This window comes from Oncorhynchus nerka, linkage group LG20 (assembly GCF_034236695.1).
Source record: "Oncorhynchus nerka isolate Pitt River linkage group LG20, Oner_Uvic_2.0, whole genome shotgun sequence".
Classification (NCBI taxonomy): Eukaryota; Metazoa; Chordata; class Actinopteri; order Salmoniformes; family Salmonidae; genus Oncorhynchus; species Oncorhynchus nerka.
The window spans coordinates 22,451,214-22,469,490 of NC_088415.1; the positions used below are offsets into that span (position 1 = coordinate 22,451,214).

Sequence of the window (18,277 nt, forward strand, 5' to 3'; positions counted from 1 at the left end):
TTTTTCAAAACTCTTCGCACGGTCTACATTACCAACATATATTTTGGCCAAACAGTTCATCTCACCTCCAAAACTCAGTCACTTCATTCATGTCCCAAATTTAGCTTGTTCGACATCAACACTTCCAACAATTCTCACTCATACATTGTCACTCATAACACACTGACCTAAAAAAACATTAACAACAGGGAGCAATACATAAACAATGAACTTTCTCTTTGAAGTTTGAATGATTTTTTACATAAATCAGTATTTCATTACAGAATAAGAATAAGGCCTTTCCTTTATTGACTGTACTAACGTACACAGTTGAAGTTGGAAGTTTACATACACCTTAGCCAAATACATTTAAACTCAGTTTTTCACAATTCCTGACATTTAATCCTAGTAAAAAATTCCCTGTCTTAGGTCAGTTAGAATCACTACTTTATTTTAAGAATGTGAAATGTCAGAATAATAGTAGAGAGAATGAATTATTTTCACTTTTATTTCTTTCATCACATTCCCAGTGGGTCAGAAGTTTACATACACTCAATTAGTATTTGGTAGCATTGCCTTTAAATTGTTTAACTTGGGTCAAACGTTTTGGGTAGCCTTCCACAAGCTTCCCACAATAAGTTGGGTGAATTTTGGCCCATTCCTCCTGACAGAGCTGGTGTAACTGAGTCAGGTTTGTAGGCCTCCTTGCTCGCACACGCTTTTTCAGTTCTGCCCACAAATGTTCAATAGGAATGAGGTCAGGGCTTTGTGATGGCCACTCCAATACCTTGACTTTGTTGTCCTTAAGCCATTTTGCCACAACTTTGGAAGTATGCTTGGGGTCAATGTCTATTTGGAAGACCAATTTGCGACCAAGCTTTAACTTCCCGACTGATGTCTTGAGATGTTGCTTCAATATAGCCACATAACTTTACTCCTCATGATGCCATCTATTTTGTGAAGTGCACCAGTCCCTCCTGCAGCAAAGCACCCCCACAACATGATGCTGCCACCCCCGTGCTTCATGGTTGGGATGGTGTTCTTCAGCTTGCAAGCTTCCCCCTTTTTCCTCTGATGGTCATTATAGCCAAACAGTTCTATTTTTGTTTCATCAGACCAGAGGACATTTCTCCAAAAAGTACGATCTTTGTCCCCATGTGCAGTTGCAGACCCGTAGTTTGGCTTTTTGTATGGCGGTTTTGGAGCAGTGGCTTTTTCCTTGCTGAGCAGCATTTCAGGTTATGTTGATATATATATAGGACTCGTTTTACTGTGGGTATAGAAACTTTTGTACCTGTTTCCTCCAGCATCTTCACAGTGTCCTTTGCTGTTGATCTGAGATTGATTTGCTCTTTTCGCACCAAAGTACGTTCATCTCTAGGAGACAGAACGCATCTTCCTGAACGGTATGACGGCTGCGTGGGCCCATGGTGTTTATACTTGCGTACTATTGTTTGTACAGATGAACATGGTACCTTCAGGCGTTTGGAAATTGCTCCCAAGGATGAACCAGACTTGTGGTCTACCATTTTTTTCTGAGGTCTTGGCTGATTTATTTTGATTTCCCCATGATGTCAAGTAAAGAGGCAGTGAGTTTGAAGGTAGGCCTTGAAATAAATCCACAGGTACACCTCCAATTGACTAAAATGATGTCAATTAGCCTATCAGAAGCTTCTAAAGCCATGACATAATTTTCTTGAATTTTCCAAGCTGTTTAAAAGCCACAGTCAACTTAGTGTATGTAAACTTCTGACCCACTGGGATTGTGATACAGTGAATTATAAGTTAAATAATCTGTCTGTAAACAATTGTTGGAAAAATTAGTAAGTAGATGTCCTAACCGACTTGCCAAAACTATAGTTTGTTAACAAGTAATTTGTGGAGTGGTTGAAAAACGAGTTTAAATGACTCCAACCTAAGTGTATGTGAACTTCCGACTTCAACTGTATGTAACAAGAATGAATCACAAATGCAGCAATTTGCTTCAATAGCCTTTATTATTTCTATAGCTTTGCATTTAGTAATTTACTTGTGAAAAGAAGTTTAAACAAATTCATGAAATTCCAGGGCTGCAATAATTACAAAATAAAATATCAACATGTATTGTATAATCACTCATACTGTACAGTACTGTGGGGGTTCTAGTTCTCATCAACATGTATTGTATAATCACTCATACTATACAGTACTGTGGGGGTTCTAGCGTCTCCACACACCCAGGAGAAGTGTCTCCACACCCTGGCAGTCTTCAGGAGAAGTGTCTCCACACCCTGGCAGTCTTCAGGAGAAGTGTCTCCACACCCTGGCAGTCTTCAGGAGAAGTGCCTCCACACCCTGGCATTCTTCAGGAGAAGTGCCTCCACACCCTGGCATTCTTCAGGAGAAGTGCCTCCACACCCTGGCAGTCTTCAGGAGAAGTGCCTCCACACCCTGGCAGTCTTCAGGAGAAGTGCCTCCACACCCTGGCAGTCTTCAGGAGAAGTGCCTCCACACCCTGGCAGTCTTCAGGAGAAGTGCCTCCACACCCTGGCAGTCTTCAGGAGAAGTGCCTCCACACCCTGGCAGTCTTCAGGAGAAGTGCCTCCACACCCTGGCAGTCTTCAGGAGAAGTGTATCCACACCCTGGCAGTCTTCAGGAGAAGTGTATCCACACCCTGGCAGTCTTCAGGAGAAGTGTCTCCACACCTTGGCAGTCTTCAGGAGAAGTGTCTCCACACCCTGGCAGTCTTCAGGAGAAGTGTATCTACACCCTGGCAGTCTTCAGGAGAAGTGTATCTACACCCTGGCAGTCTTCAGGAGAAGTGTCTCCACACCCGGGCAGTCTTCAGGAGAAGTGTCTCCACACCCGGGCAGTCTTCAGGAGAAGTGTATCTACACCCTGGCAGTCTTCAGGAGAAGTGTATCTACACCCTGGCAGTCTTCAGGAGAATTGTATCTACACCCCGCATCCACCTTCCACCTCCACGCAGAGAAAAACTCCTCTATGGGGTTTAGGAAGGGGAAGTATGGAGGCAGGAATAGTACTGACATCCTGGGACGTGCAGCAAAGTGGTGGAATGCCACATTATCCCACACAACAACGAAGGTAGGGGAGTTTCTTGCTCCTCTCTCCTCCGCTGGCACAAGTTGATTATGCAGCTCATCCAGAAAAGAAACGAGCCTCTGTATTGTAGGGGCCAATGAGTGGTTTGTGTAACAGCAAACCATCATTGGACAGTGCTGCACACATTGTGATGTTAGCTCCTCTCTGACCTGGGACATCCACGGTTGCTCTCTGTCCAATCACATGTCTGCGGCTTGTTTTTGCCAAGTTGAATCCAGCTTCATCCACAAAGATGAATGTATGTGCAGTTTGCCTGGATTCCATCTCCATTACTCTGAAATACAGCAAATCCACAGTTTTACAGTACTTTACATTATCCATAGCTGTGTATGTACCCTGTTTGGTTATTGAACAGACATCTTACCTGGACATATTGACACCAGAGTTCATTCACACGTTTACCGTTTCTCTCAAAGGGTACAGTATAACTGCTTCATCCTTAGTTTCTCTAGGACTCTGACAATTATCGTTGTGCTGACTGTATTCACATTCCCAAAAGTGATATTGTCTGCCAGCACTCTGTCCTAAATTTCCCTCAGTTTTATTGTATTGTTGCCAATTACCACGTCTACAATGGCAATTTCCTTCGCATCTGATACTATTCTGCCTCTCCCTCCTGAGGGAGGCAACCTTTGGTTCCTACTGAAAAACACAAAACAATAAATATATTTCAAAATGTCAGTACATGTAAAAATGTGAACATACTGTATTGTACTGCAATAAGTAGAAGGATTATCATAGAAGGATGCACATCTCACCTGTTGGAAATCTGTACTATTGATGCAACTATTGAACGCTGCAGATTTGGATACACCCTTAAACCGGCCTCTCTCAAAGAGAGAACATGGTTTACAACATGGTCAATAATTGTGGCCCTTATCTCATCAGAGACCACCGCTCTTGGTCTTCCTCTCCTTTGACCTCCACGCATTCTCCCTCTCGCTCCCTGTCACTCTTCTTTCCCCACCAACCTGTCTTCCTTGATCTATGTTTCCAAACTAAACCATTCCGAAGCCGTCCTCTTTTGTCTGTTTGGTAACGAGACTAAAAACAGGACACTTGGGTAGGTTTCAGTTGAAATTGCAATCAGCTGTGTTTGGAATAATTACATTTTCTGCTGAGATTTTCTATATGTTTCAATCTGGTTACTGCAGAAATGCACAACATTTGCCATCATTCTGTTTTGAATGTGTTTTTAACAGTTTTGTAAACAGTGTGTCAGCATTTGAAAACGTGCTGCAAATATATAGTTTTGCATGTGGTGGAGTATGAATGAGAAAAGAGTTCATGGATTTCAGAGAATGTGGTCATTGAAAGCATTTTGTGTGAAAGCAATGAAAAATGATTCACAGTTTGGTCCACATACACTTCTGTTTTGCTGACTGTGTGAAGAGTTTTGACAATCTAACTTCAGATTTGACCAATGCATGTTAGCAATTGAAAAAAAAACGTAGTAACAACATGGCACATTAATATGTCCCACCTCCACCCCAGGTCCCCAAGCTGCTGTCTATGGAGCCTAGGAAAGGCTCTCGTTCAGGGGGAACCAGGGTGACCCTCAGGGGGGAGTACCTGGACACTGGCTCTCAGGTCAGAGTCAAGGTCAACGGCACCCAGGACTGCACCATACTCACGTGAGTCTTACTGTGTGAATTATTAAATCTTCTTCACTGTTGGACTTGTATGTTGCTGTGCTGAATCTGTAGGCTTTGTGTTACTCTAAAGGAGACAGTCCTGTTGAGTTGTTTGGTTATATTCTGCGTGAGGTATTGTTATTTCTTCAGCTGCTGCATTTGTTGTCTGTTCAGAGGCTGTGTTTTGGTTCTTGGCTGTATTTGTTATGGAAACTGTCTTGGTGTGTGGTTTTATTATGCTGATTGTGTGGTATTATGTGTGTGTGTGTGTGTGTGTGTGTGTGTGTGTGTGTGTGTGTGTGTGTGTGTGTGTGTGTGTGTGTGTGTGTGTGTGTGTGTGTGCGTGCATGCGTGCTCCAGGCTAACCAAAGACACCATCGAGTGCACCATACCTGCGGCCCTGCACACACACACTGAGGCGGTGTCGGTGTGTGTGGAGTTTGAGGATATTCCCTGTCAGAGCGCTGAGCTTCTCACCCAGTACATCTATGAGAAAAACCCCACCATCAGCTACATCAAACCCAGGAAGAGCTACCTCAGGTTCACACACACACATACAGTACATACATATACACACACACACACACACAGACGCACACACACACACAAACAGACACACACAGACACACAGACAGAACAGTCAGCATTCTGCATTGTTCCATTGGTAACTCTAACATTCCATAGTTTCCATTTATCCAGTGTTTCATAGATAAACAACAGTGTTATATTGACAAATGAGAGTATGAAATCATGCAGAAAATATTATTGCATTAATTATACACCTCTTGGAGTTCCATTACACCCCACAATCTCTCTTGGAGGGTTTCTCTGGAATCCGACCACAGAGATGACATACTGAGTTAATGTCTTCCTGATGCTCTGTGGCTTCTCCAGGCCTGTTTCTGTGTGTGTGTGTTGGTTTTAAATGACACCTCATGTGTGAGACAGACCTCTGAGAGAGAGCACAATGGGTCTGATTGGCATGTGTGCTGACACTGACTGTGTGGTTTTGTGTGCTCTCTGTCTCTAACCAGAGTGGCTGTCTGTGTTCCCTATTTCTGACCGTATGTGTTTGCGTGTAGTTGTGTGTGCTCTGACCATAAGTTGTTGTGTGTACCAGTGGCGGTCGGACCATCACAGTGACGGGGCAAGGTTTTGACCTGGTGCAGAGCATCAGTATGGAGGTGCTGGGCATCGGACAGGATGTGAGTCATAACAGGGACCTCTCTGGTAGAATAGATTAACTCCTGAAGTATCTAACATCCTAGAAGAAGATGAAAAACGGAAGTGAATTAATAGAATGGACTCCTCTTTCTCATCCTCATTGTCTTTCCTCAGGCCTGTAAAGTGCAGTCTCCCTCCATGATCACATGCTCCTCCCCCGCCTCCAGCCAATCCCAGCAGGCCACGGTAGAGTTCTTGCTGAATGGAGTTCTCTACACGGGAGATGGCCCCGCCTTTGACGGCCCAGACCAGGAGGAAGAGGAGGAGCCTCACGGAGGTCACTTCCTGTTGGAGTATGTGGAAGATCCTCAGTTCTTCACCGCCAACAAAGAGAAGCTGATCAAACACCACCCTGGAGAACCACTCACACTCATCATCAATGTGAGTGACAGCCCAGTGCACCAATGGGAGAGGGTGGAGCAGGATGAGAAGGAAAAAGCCCATTGACCAGGGAGATTAGTGGACTTGCTCCAGGAACTGTCCATTCCTGTCAATCTGGATGCACTCTGGGAATAGTAGAAAGACATGTCTCAATGGCTTTGTATTCATACTCTCTTTAAACAGATCAAAGACTGTGTAGCTCTGAATCATGACTTGTATTTATTTAAGACTTGGCTGTTCCTCAGAGATGGAAGTACAGGACAAGAACACCACCTCTAAGCAGAGAACCCAGTCAGCCATGTTTGTGTGGGATCCTGTCTGTATTATAGCTGACTAATGCAACTGCCACATAAACTACTGCCTCATATATGAGGGAGGGTTGAGGGTTGTATGCTAACAATTGTAAAAACTGTAAATATACTGGTGCTGCTGATTTATACAGGCCTTGGTGCCGGAAGGGAGAGACAGACAGCCGAAGTTGCAAAGACTAGCAGAAATAGGGCTTTGAACATCGGTTGGTCTGAGTTCTTCTCTCTATCCGTCTCTGCTTGTGTGTGCGTGTGTGTGTGCGTGAGTGTGCGTGTCAGGATGGGGCCTCCTTACAGGAATGGCTGCCTCAGCCTTGTCTACTTGGGTGAAAGAGGGGAGGGGGTTATTCAATGTTGCTTCCTGTTTTCTTTGGGAAGGTGGATTCCACTTTGGGTGGACCTAGTTTGTGGAACACTGACTCGTGTGACCGTGTGTGTATGTGAGTGTGTGTGTGTGTGTGTGTGTGGGCTGGACCAGGTTGAGAGAATGTTGGGTGGAGTTGAACGGGTTTGTTTGATGGGGATTGTTGTTTGGTTAGATCCTATGTGAATGACCTCTGTTGGAATGTGGTGGGTTTTGTTTGCTTTCATCCCGTTTTGGCCCTAGGTATTCATTGTGTGTGTGTCTGTGTGTGTGTGTGTGTGTGTGCGTGCGCGCGCGTGCGTGTGTGTGTGCGTTCGTGCGTGCAGAAGTGTTTGTTGACAGAGACCCAGGGGGTGGCATCCTGCAGAGGGGACAGGACAGTACAGGGTCCTGAGGGTGTAATCACAGAGGGGAAACACACTGGGGATAAACACACAACCTCTCCTCTACTCTCCTCTTCTGTGCTCAAAACACTGACTAAGGAGAGGCTGGTGTTGTGATGGACAGTGTCAGGCATGACTGTCAGTGTTCTCTCCATGTCTACTGTTTGATTCTTTAAGATGAACTTTCACACAGTTTGTGAGGAGAAATGTTGTGAAACAGTTTGGCACAGGGATACTCAGTGTGACAGATGAATGACAGGCCTGTGTGTGTGTGTGTGTGTGTGTGTGTGTGTGTGTGTGTGTGTGTGTGTGTGTGTGTGTGTGTGTGTGTGAGCGTAGGTGCGTGCCAGCTGTGCCTATCCGAGCCAGACCATGGTGTCCCTAGTGTTCTGACTGACCGGTGGCTGTTTTTGTTTGGGTTTGGCACAGAAAGGACCGAGCGATCTGGAGCTGGCACCAGAGGAATACTCAGTGATGATTGGCTCCTATCCCTGTGACATCAGCTTCCATAACAACCAGCTGTTCCACTGTACCATCAATGGTTCGCTGGGCTCCAGTGAGGGAGAACTGCCTGTCACAGTGAGTACAACTACATCATATTCTAAGGCTACTAATTAGGACCACTTTATTATCATGATTTTGAATCCGTGTCCAGTTTGGTTTTATGTACTGACTTAACTATGTCCCTATGATTCAGCTGAGAGCAGAGAGACAAGCAGGATGACAGTTCCCTCTTGGTCAGGGTGTAACAGTAAACCTAAAGCTGAATTCTAATAGTTTATGTCTATTCATCTGTAATCTGTTCATCTCTTGTCTGTCCAGCTCAATCACACACCCTCATATACACACGTGCAGGGGGTAACAGGCACACAAGCACGCACGCACGCAAGCATGTATGCAAGCGTGCACATGTACACACATACACACACACACACACACATGCACACACCACTACCTGGGCTTTCATTTCAATTCTACTGTTTCAGAAGGGACCCTGGGACAGTGGCCTTGTCCACATGTTTTGGGTTTCATTTAAATTCTACTGTTTCAGAAGGGACCCTGGGCAGTGGCCTTGTCCACATGTTTTGGGTTTCATTTAAAATCTACTGTTTCAGAAGGGACCCTGGGCAGTGGCCTTGTCCACATGTTTTGGGTTTCATTTAAATTCTACTGTTTCAGAAGGGACCCTGGGACAGTGGCCTTGTCCACATGTTTTGGGTTTCATTTAAATTCTACTGTTTCAGAAGGGACCCTGGGCAGTGGCCTTGTCCACATGTTTTGGGTTTCATTTAAATTCTACTGTTTCAGAAGGGACCCTGGGACAGTGGCCTTGTCCACATGTTTTGGGTTTCATTTAAATTCTACTGTTTCAGAAGGGACCCTGGGCAGTGGCCTTGTCCACATGTTTTGGTTTTCATTTAAATTCTACTGTTTCAGAAGGGACCCTGGGACAGTGGCCTTGTCCACATGTTTTGGTTTTCATTTAAATTCTACTGTTTCAGAAGGGACCCTGGGCAGTGGCCTTGTCCACATGTTTTGGTTTTCATTTAAATTCTACTGTTTCAGAAGGGACCCTGGGCAGTGGCCTTGTCCACATGTTTTGGTTTTGTGTCAGAAGTCTCTTTATAATAGAAGGACTCAATAAAGCCACAACCAAACATACTCTGATAAAGTCCCCACCTCTTTTCTTCCTCCCTCTCTCTCTCTGTTCACTCTCTCTTGCTCCCTCCCCGCTCTCGTCCGTTTCCCATTTCAGTCTGTTTTGAGAGGGTATATTAGGGAGAAACAGACATCAACATTTTACCTTTGATCTGAGTTAGACAGTCAGACGTGGCCATTCTATCAGTCTGTTAGTCTGTCCCTCACAGATGGTCAGTGAAGCATGAGTCACAGAGGGAGGGAGGGAGGGAGGGAGGGAGGGAGGGAGGGAGGGAGGGAGGGAAAACACACTCTCTCTCTCAGGATGTCGATAAATAAACACATGCAATTAGCAGACAAACACAGAGGGCAGGGGTCAAACAAGATGTCATAACACCAACGGGTGGGCAGCCCTCATCTCTCCTGAGAATGTGTGTGTGTGTGTAGTTATATTTGTGTTGTTTGTGTGCTAGGTCCCCCCAGTTTAAAGGGTATGCAAATGATTATCTTTGGGGCATTAAAACAACCCTTTTGATTTATTCAGTGACTTTTCAGCAGCATACCGCTACCTATTTTTACCTCCATTTCCCTTGGCTCAGAAGTGAAGCTGAGCCTCTGTATGGGGCGCTGTAGGGGCTTTCTGTACCCCAACGAAACAGGAACATTTCTATCCACCACACCAGTTCCACTCTTTTTTTCCTTTGTTTTTATGGTTTGGACAAATAAACAGTCAGACCAGAGAGAGACAATCCACTAGTTCCCCTCCTCAGTCTAGTAACAGAAGGTTATGGGGTTGTAGGACCAAGAGGTAGACATACTGAATTTCGGCAACAAGGTTGGGATAGAAAATTGGGTTAGTCAGTGAAAGGAACTGAGTTGCAGATGTGTTTTAGATAACAGGGTATGAATATTGGACAGAGGCTGAGAGTCCATATTGGCCAACCAGAAAGCAGAAGTGGAAGTCAACCCTCCAGTCACATGTGGGTCATGTGGTTGACTCATACCATCACACACATTCCAGTGTGTGTGTGTGTGTGTGTGTGTTAGTCTAAATGTGTATTTGTCTGATTGTGTGTCAATGTGAGACTGTATGAATTTCTATTCTCTCTTTCAAAGACCTCAGAGTCTATGTTACAGACCTGCTAAACACTGTTCTGTCCCCAATTCCCTATTTCCTCATCCCTCCATCTTCCCCCCTCTCTCTCCCATCCCTTGCCCTCTCTAGGTGCGGGTGGGTAACTTTGAGAGGATCATAGCCAAGGTGCAGCTGGGAGGTAGTGAGCTGGCCATTGTGGTGTCCATCGTGGTGTGCTGCGTGCTGCTGCTGCTATGCACTGTGGGTAAGTGTTTGGCCTTGTGTCGCCACCGGGGGTGATGGATGCTTGGCTGCCTTGGCGACGGATGCTCCATGTCAGGGAGATAAAAGGATCTCCGGGGTCAGGGTCTCCCCCTGTCTACACAGCACAAAGACACCACTGTGTGTGTGTGTGTGTGTGTGTGTGTGTGTGTGCGTGTGCGTGTGCGTGTGTATTCTCATGCGGTTGTATGTGTGTGTGTTTTCATTTCTTTCCAGAAGCTGTGTATGTATGGAGCTTTTACAAATGGAGTATGTGCTGATTCATTACAACATGTCAACCTGTGATAACAGGATATGGCTTCAAAGACATCTATTTAATGACTCTTATGTCTTCTCTCTGTTTCTCTCCCTCATACTTTCCATCATTCCCCTTCTCTCTCTCTTCTCTCCTCTCTCTCAGCTCTAGTGGTGTACTGTACTAAGAGCCGGAGGGCGGAGCGCTACTGGCAGAAGACTCTGCTGCAGATGGAGGAGATGGAGTCCCAGATCAGAGATGAGATCCGCAAAGGTGCAGTACCACATGCGCACACACTCATACATCTACGCATGCACACACGCTCTCACACACACACATACACACATGCTCACATGCACTTGTACTGAGTTGAAAAGGCAGGAGTGTGTGATCCGTAATGCTACCAGCAGTTCTCCCTACACTCAGCCATGTTATTAGAGCTCCATTGAATTCTCTCTCATGTTCCTGGGGCCGTGGCGGTCATGAAAGTTTGTCAGCCGGAGATTATCAAGCAAATAACTGCCGGTCTCACGGTAATTGACTGTTAATTAACATAAACACATTTAGCATCTCTTGGCTTCCACGCACAGCCTACAAGCCCTGATGCAGACCTTTGGAAAAAAAAATTAAAAGTCTAATAAATCCATGTAATATAGCCTACACCTTCACAATAAATCCATTACTTATTTTAGATAGGTCTAAAGAAATATGATATGAAGGAAATGTAGTCTATTTCAGAAGAACAGAATAGCATACTCTGAGTTGTCCTTATGTTAGGCTCTAATGTGGCTATGCCATATGGCTGTGGAACACATTAGTTCATTTAGCAGGCAATATTTGCTAAGAATTCCGTTGCATAATTTTATATTATTTTATAGTATGAAGAATGCAATTGAACATAGCTGAATAAAATAGAAAGGATATTTTCTCCAAATTATTTCCGAGGGAGTGTGCACTTGTGGCTATTCTGTGTTGAGTGATTAACAAAAAAGGTCCCCCTATATGCATAATTTAGAGTTATTTATGCAATTTTAGTTGTGATACAAACATTGAGCTATATGTTTTGAATTATAATTTTTGGGGGGCCTGCATAATGCGACTCTAATGATGATTTGAAAAAAGCAGCATGAAAGGCCGGAGCTCTGCTTTGTTTCTTGCACAGGCTGTACACACTTCATCAGTCTCTCATTCACAATTTGAAAAGCACTTGATAATATTGTCTTCAGGCCTCAAATTTCCCTGTGGCATCCCCCTTAATGGCCCCTAAAAAAATCCATGCCTTTTGCGGCCAGCCGTTGTGCCCTTGGTATGAATATAATAGTTATAATTCCCTTCTTCCGACTGCCAGTTGCCGTGCTCTTAAGCACCTCCCACTCACATGGCTCTCTCAGATATCTAAATTCTTATTAGCCAATGCCGTCACGTGATCAGGTCCTTCTCACAGGCATCTCAGCTCCGAAGTAGGCTACAAGTGAAGACAGACACATCTGGGACGCAACTGCGCGCATCCTTCTTATCGAATTCTAAGGCGCATATTGAAAATGTTAGAAGAACTGTCCACGTTTACTTTCGTCAGCCAACAAGATGAGTAGGCCCAACGAACAGCAAAAGCACTAGCCTATGTCAATCTAATATCTCCCATTGTACAAAAGTCGACCTATTCTGTCCGAGAAAGAAATATTCCAAACATAGTCTGGGACAGTTGTGGGATGCGATAGCTCCCAAATTAATACAACCACTAGCATCAAAAAAACTTTCAAAAGCCATGAGGCTGATGCAACAGATCAGAACGTTTAGCTTAACATGTTGATAAACTATTAGGCTATTTCTTCACATTAGAAGCTCAGCAATGTTCACATGTCAGCAGGCTATAAGCTCGAATGTTCCAAAATGCAATCAATTAGCAGGAAAACCCCATTCTCAAAAGTGACTGCAAATGCGATTATTCATGTAATGCTTTATTATAAATGTGCATTTTTATGGTGAAAATGATTTTCCCCAAACTTGAAACTCAAGCGCCACCTATGTACAGTGAGTAAAGTATTCAGGCCCCTTGACCTTTTCCACATTTTGTTACGTTAACAGCCTTATTCTAAAATTGATTAAATAAATAAAAAATCTCATCAATCTACACACAATACCCCATAATGACAAAGTGAAAACAGGTTTTTATAATTTTTTTTCACATTTATTAAATATAAAAACCAGAAATACCTTATTTAGATAAGTATTCAGACCCTTTGCTATGAGACTCGAAAGTGAGCTCAGGTGCATCCTGTTTCCATTGATCATCCTTGAGATGTTTCTACAACTTGGAGTCCACCTGTGGTATATTCTATTGATTGGACATGATTTGGAAAGGCACACACTTGTCTATATAAGGTCCCACAGTTGACAGTGCATATCAGAGCAAAAATCAATCCGTAGAGCTCAGAGACAGGATTGTGTTGAGGCACTCCACTAATCAGGCCTTTATGGTAGAGTGGCCAGACGGAAGCCACTCCTCAGTAAAAGGCACATGACAGCCCGCTTGAAGTTGTCAAAAGGCACCTAAAGGAATCTCAGACCATGAGAAACAAGATTCTCTGGTCTGATGAAACCAAGATAGAACTCTTTGACTTGAATGCCAAGCGTCACGTATGGAGGAAACCTGGCAGCATCCCTACGGTGAAGCAGGGTGGTGGCAGCATCATGCCATAAGGAGGTTTAAGGAGAGACTGGGAGACTAGTCCGGATCAAGGGAAAGATGAATGGAGCAAGGTACAGAGAGATCCTTGATGAAAATCTACACAGGACCTCAGACTGGGGCCAAGGTTCACCTTCCAACAGGACAATGACCCTAAGCATACAGCCAAGACAACGCAGGAGTGGCTTCGGGACAATGTCCTTGAGTGGCCCATCCAGAGCCCGAACCCGATCGAACATCTCTGGAGAGACCTGAAAATAGCTGTGCAGTGACGCTCCCCATCCAACCTGGCAGAGCTTAAGAGGTTTTGCAGAGAAGAATGGGATAAACTTCACAAATACAGGTGTGCCAAGCTTGTAGCGTCATACCCAAGAAGACTGAAGGCTGTAATCGCGGCCAAAGGTGATTCAACAAAGTTCGGAGTAAAGGGTCTGAATACTTATGTAAATGTAAAAAAAATGCTAAAAACCTGTTTTGCTTTGTCATTATGGGATATTGTGTATAGATTGAAGAGGGAGCAAAACAAATGAATCAATTTTAGAATAAGGCTGTAACGTAACAAAATGTGGAAAAAGTCAAGGGGTCTGAATACTTTCCGAATGCAATGTATGCCAGTTAGGCTCTACACTGGTTGTTAAGCGGATTCATTTGCTTAATTTTAAGAAGATATTTTCCCAGTTTAGTTGTGATACAAACCTTATCAACATACAGGCCTATGGGCTAGGCTACATGAGGTGTGATACAAACCTTATCAACATATAGGCCTATGGGCTAGGCTACATGAGGTGTGGTACAAACCTTATCAACATACAGGCCTATGGGCTAGGCTACATGAGGTGTGATACAAACCTTATCAACATACAGGCCTATGGGCTAGGCTACATGAGGTGTGGTACAAACCTTATGAACATACAGGCCTATGGGCTAGGCTACATGAGGTGTGATACAAACCTTATCAACATACAGGCCTATGGGCTAGGCTACATGAGGTGTGATACAAACCTTATCAACATACAGGCCTATGGGCTAGGCTACATGAGGTGTGGTACAAACCTTATCAACATACAGGCCTATGGGCTAGGCTACATGAGGTGTGATACAAACCTTATCAACATACAGGCCTATGGGCTAGGCTACATGAGGTGTGGTACAAACCTTATCAACATACAGGCCTATGGGCTAGACTACATGAGGTGTGATACAAACCTTATCAACATACAGGCCTATGGGCTAGGTTACATGAGGTGTGATACAAACCTTATCAACATACAGGCCTATGGGCTAGGCTACATGAGGTGTGATACAAACCTTATCAACATATAGGCCTATGGGCTAGGCTACATGAGGTGTGGTACAAACCTTATCAACATACAGGCCTATGGGCTAGGCTACATGAGGTGTGATACAAACCGTATCAACATACAGGCCTATGGGCTAGACTACATGAGGTGTGATACAAACCTTATCAACATACAGGCCTATGGGCTAGGCTACATGAGGTGTGATACAAACCTTATCAACATACAGGCCTATGGGCTAGGCTACATGAGGTGTGATACAAACCGTATCAACATACAGGCCTATGGGCTAGGCTACATGAGGTGTGGTACAAACCTTATGAACATACAGGCCTATGGGCTAGGCTACATGAGGTGTGATATGAACATACAGGCCTATGGGCTAGGCTACATGAGGTGTGGTACAAACCTTATCAACATACAGGCCTATGGGCTAGACTACATGAGGTGTGATACAAACCTTATCAACATACAGGCCTATGGGCTAGGCTACATGAGGTGTGATACAAACTTTATCAACATACAGGCCTATGGGCTAGGCTACATGAGGTGTGATACAAACCTTATCAACATACAGGCCTATGGGCTAGGCTACATGAGGTGTGATACAAACTTTATCAACATACAGGCCTATGGGCTAGACTACATGAGGTGTGATACAAACCTTATCAACATACAGGCCTATGGGCTAGGCTACATGAGGTGTGGTACAAACCTTATCAACATACAGGCCTATGGGCTAGGCTACATGAGGTGTGATACAAACTTTATCAACATACAGGCCTATGGGCTAGGCTACATGAGGTGTGATACAAACCTTATCAACATACAGGCCTATGGGCTAGGCTACATGAGGTGTGATACAAACTTTATCAACATACAGGCCTATGGGCTAGGCTACATGAGGTGTGATACAAACCTTATGAACATACAGGCCTATGGGCTAGGCTACATGAGGTGTGGTACAAACCTTATGAACATACAGGCCTATGGGCTAGGTTACATGAGGTGTGATACAAACCTTATCAACATACAGGCCTATGGGCTAGGTTACATGAGGTGTGGTACAAACCTTATGAACATACAGGCCTATGGGCTAGGCTACATGAGGTGTGATACAAACCTTATTAAAACATAGAGGCCTATGGGCTAGGCTACATGAGGTGTGATACAAACCTTATGAACATACAGGCCTATGGGCTAGGCTACATGAGGTGTGGTACAAACCTTATGAACATACAGGCCTATGGGCTAGGCTACATGAGGTGTGGTACAAACCTTATCAACATACAGGCCTATGGGCTAGGCTACATGAGGTGTGGTACAAACCTTATGAACATACAGGCCTATGGGCTAGGCTACATGAGGTGTGATACAAACCTTATCAACATACAGGCCTATGGGCTAGGCTACATGAGGTGTGATACAAACCTTATGAACATACAGGCCTATGGGCTAGGTTACATGAGGTGTGGTACAAACCTTATCAACATACAGGCCTATGGGCTAGGTTACATGAGGTGTGGTACAAACCTTATCAACATACAGGCCTATGGGCTAGGCTACATGAGGTGTGATACAAACCTTATCAACATACAGGCCTATGGGCTAGGCTACATGAGGTGTGATACAAACCTTATCAACATACAGGCCTATGGGCTAGGCTACATGAGGTGTGATACAAACCTTATCAACATACAGGCCTATGGGCTAGGCTACATGAGGTGTGGTACAAACCTTATTAAAACATAGAGGCCTATGGGCTAGGCTACATGAGGTGTGATACAAACCTTATTAAAACATAGAGGCCTATGGGCTAGGCTACATGAGGTGGGTGACTATGATTTTAAAAAGTTGCTAAAAAAGGGGATGCACTGTTTCTTGCCTTTCTGCACACGCTGGGCATCATTCACAAGTGAAAATACATCATTTATAAGGGAGAGGCTAATATTGTCACCCATCAGACTATTCTTAATTTAATCTTGTCTTTACATATGGTAAATAATATGTGTGAAATTAGTTTTGATTTAGAATGGACCATTATCATGCACCTGTCTAGGAACAGGGGCAGGGGGAAAAATACATAAATAGCGAATGGAGGACGCTTTTCCCGTGGATCATTTTTATGGCAATCAGGTATGCTATACTCCTGCTGTAAAGCGAAGAAATGTGATTCATATTAGGAAAGTTGAGAAATAAATATAGTCGGCCTAGCCTATTGAAATCTCATGGGCTCTCATGAAGTGTTTGATTAAATTTTGAATACATTTGCATTGATGTCAGAGTGATTAGAGGGACAATAGAGCGCTGAGTACCAGGCAGTTAGCATGTTTGGTAGGTTACTAATGACCATCAGCAGTATCAGAGCTTAAATAAGCCTAGTTATCTGTGACTAAATGGTCACATGGAATTTGACTGCGGTCATGACTCATAATACGGTCACCGTAACAGCCCAACCTGGCCAAGGCTACATGAGGGAAGACAGAAAACATGGACCATCACCTAGAGATAGGGCTTTTGTGTGTGTGTGTACATGTGATGGCAGCAGTTGAGAGGTTTATGCTTAGTAAGTGTGACTCACAAAACACACAGACTGAGTACTGATCACTCACTCACTCACTCACTCACTCACTCACTCACTCACTCACTCAAACATGGTGGTGACACACGGCTTCTGTAATGTATACCCCGAAGGGGCGAAACGGTGGGAGTGTGAGAGGAGAGGAGAGTGGAAATGAAAGGGGGGAGAGGAGGGGGAGATGAGGAGGAAGGGAGAGGGGTAAGGAGAGGGGAGAAGAAGGGGAGAGGAGGGGGGAATGAAGGAGGGCCAGTCTGAAGGCCACAGAATGTCTGAGCATAGATAAATAGAGAAAGAGAAATGGAGGGAGAGGGGAAAGGAGGGAGGAAGATGGCCATGAGTCAGGGATGTGTCTGTGGAGAGATGTGTGGGAGGAGGGGAGGTTTGTTGGAGGACACAGACAGTTGTGTGGGTGAGACCAGGGTAAGTGTGTAAGGGGCGAGGGAAGGGAAGAATAGGAGGGAGGAGAGAAGGGAAGAGGGGAGAAGGGAGGGGAAGAAGGGAAATTGCAACGCTAGGGTTGTGGGGTTCGATTCCCATTACGAAAAAGTTTTAAAAAATGTTTGCACTTGCTACTATAAGTCCCTCTGAATAAGAATGTCTGCTAAATAACTCAAAAGTAAATGTAATGTACTAAGGTGGCAGTGGAGAGATTGACATATTGCAGGGACCATCCAGCTTGATGAATGAGAAGAGTTTGGTATGTGTGGGAGTGACAGTTCGAAATTTGCTGGGGTGGGTGGTCCAAACTGGAGGAGGGTTGTCTAACTTGTTTTTTTGCTTTGGGGAGGGTTGTGTGTTTTTTATTGGGCACAGGGGAGGGTAGTGGGTCTTTTCCCTGGTTTACATTCGCTCTTTTGCAGGTTTTACTATATAATTTATTCCTTCCTTGTAACATGAACGCTGGGAGTCGGGAAGCAAGTTCAGGGAGTGTATTTAATAACTAATAATAACTAAATGAACATAGAACTAAACAAGAAACATGGGTAGCATACAGACATTTATTTATTTTTGTCGTTACTTTTACCTCTTTTTCTCCACAATTTTGTGGTATCCAATTGGTAGTTAGTCTTGTCCCACCACTGCAATGCATCCTCCAAAACACGACC

At 44.3% G+C, this 18,277-nt stretch overlaps 1 protein-coding gene across 1 annotated transcript in view; it reads left to right on the forward strand.

The window, feature by feature from the left end:
* Nucleotides 1–18,277, forward strand: part of LOC115102076 (plexin-D1-like) — a 127,305-nt gene that overhangs the window by 72,999 nt on the left and 36,029 nt on the right. Inside the window, exons 15-21 of the mRNA XM_029621637.2 lie at nt 4,577–4,716; nt 5,077–5,256; nt 5,837–5,921; nt 6,055–6,321; nt 7,806–7,955; nt 10,240–10,354; nt 10,772–10,879. Of these exons, the coding sequence (XP_029477497.1) occupies nt 4,577–4,716; nt 5,077–5,256; nt 5,837–5,921; nt 6,055–6,321; nt 7,806–7,955; nt 10,240–10,354; nt 10,772–10,879 (1,045 nt within the window). The remainder of the gene's footprint in view (nt 1–4,576; nt 4,717–5,076; nt 5,257–5,836; nt 5,922–6,054; nt 6,322–7,805; nt 7,956–10,239; nt 10,355–10,771; nt 10,880–18,277) is intronic.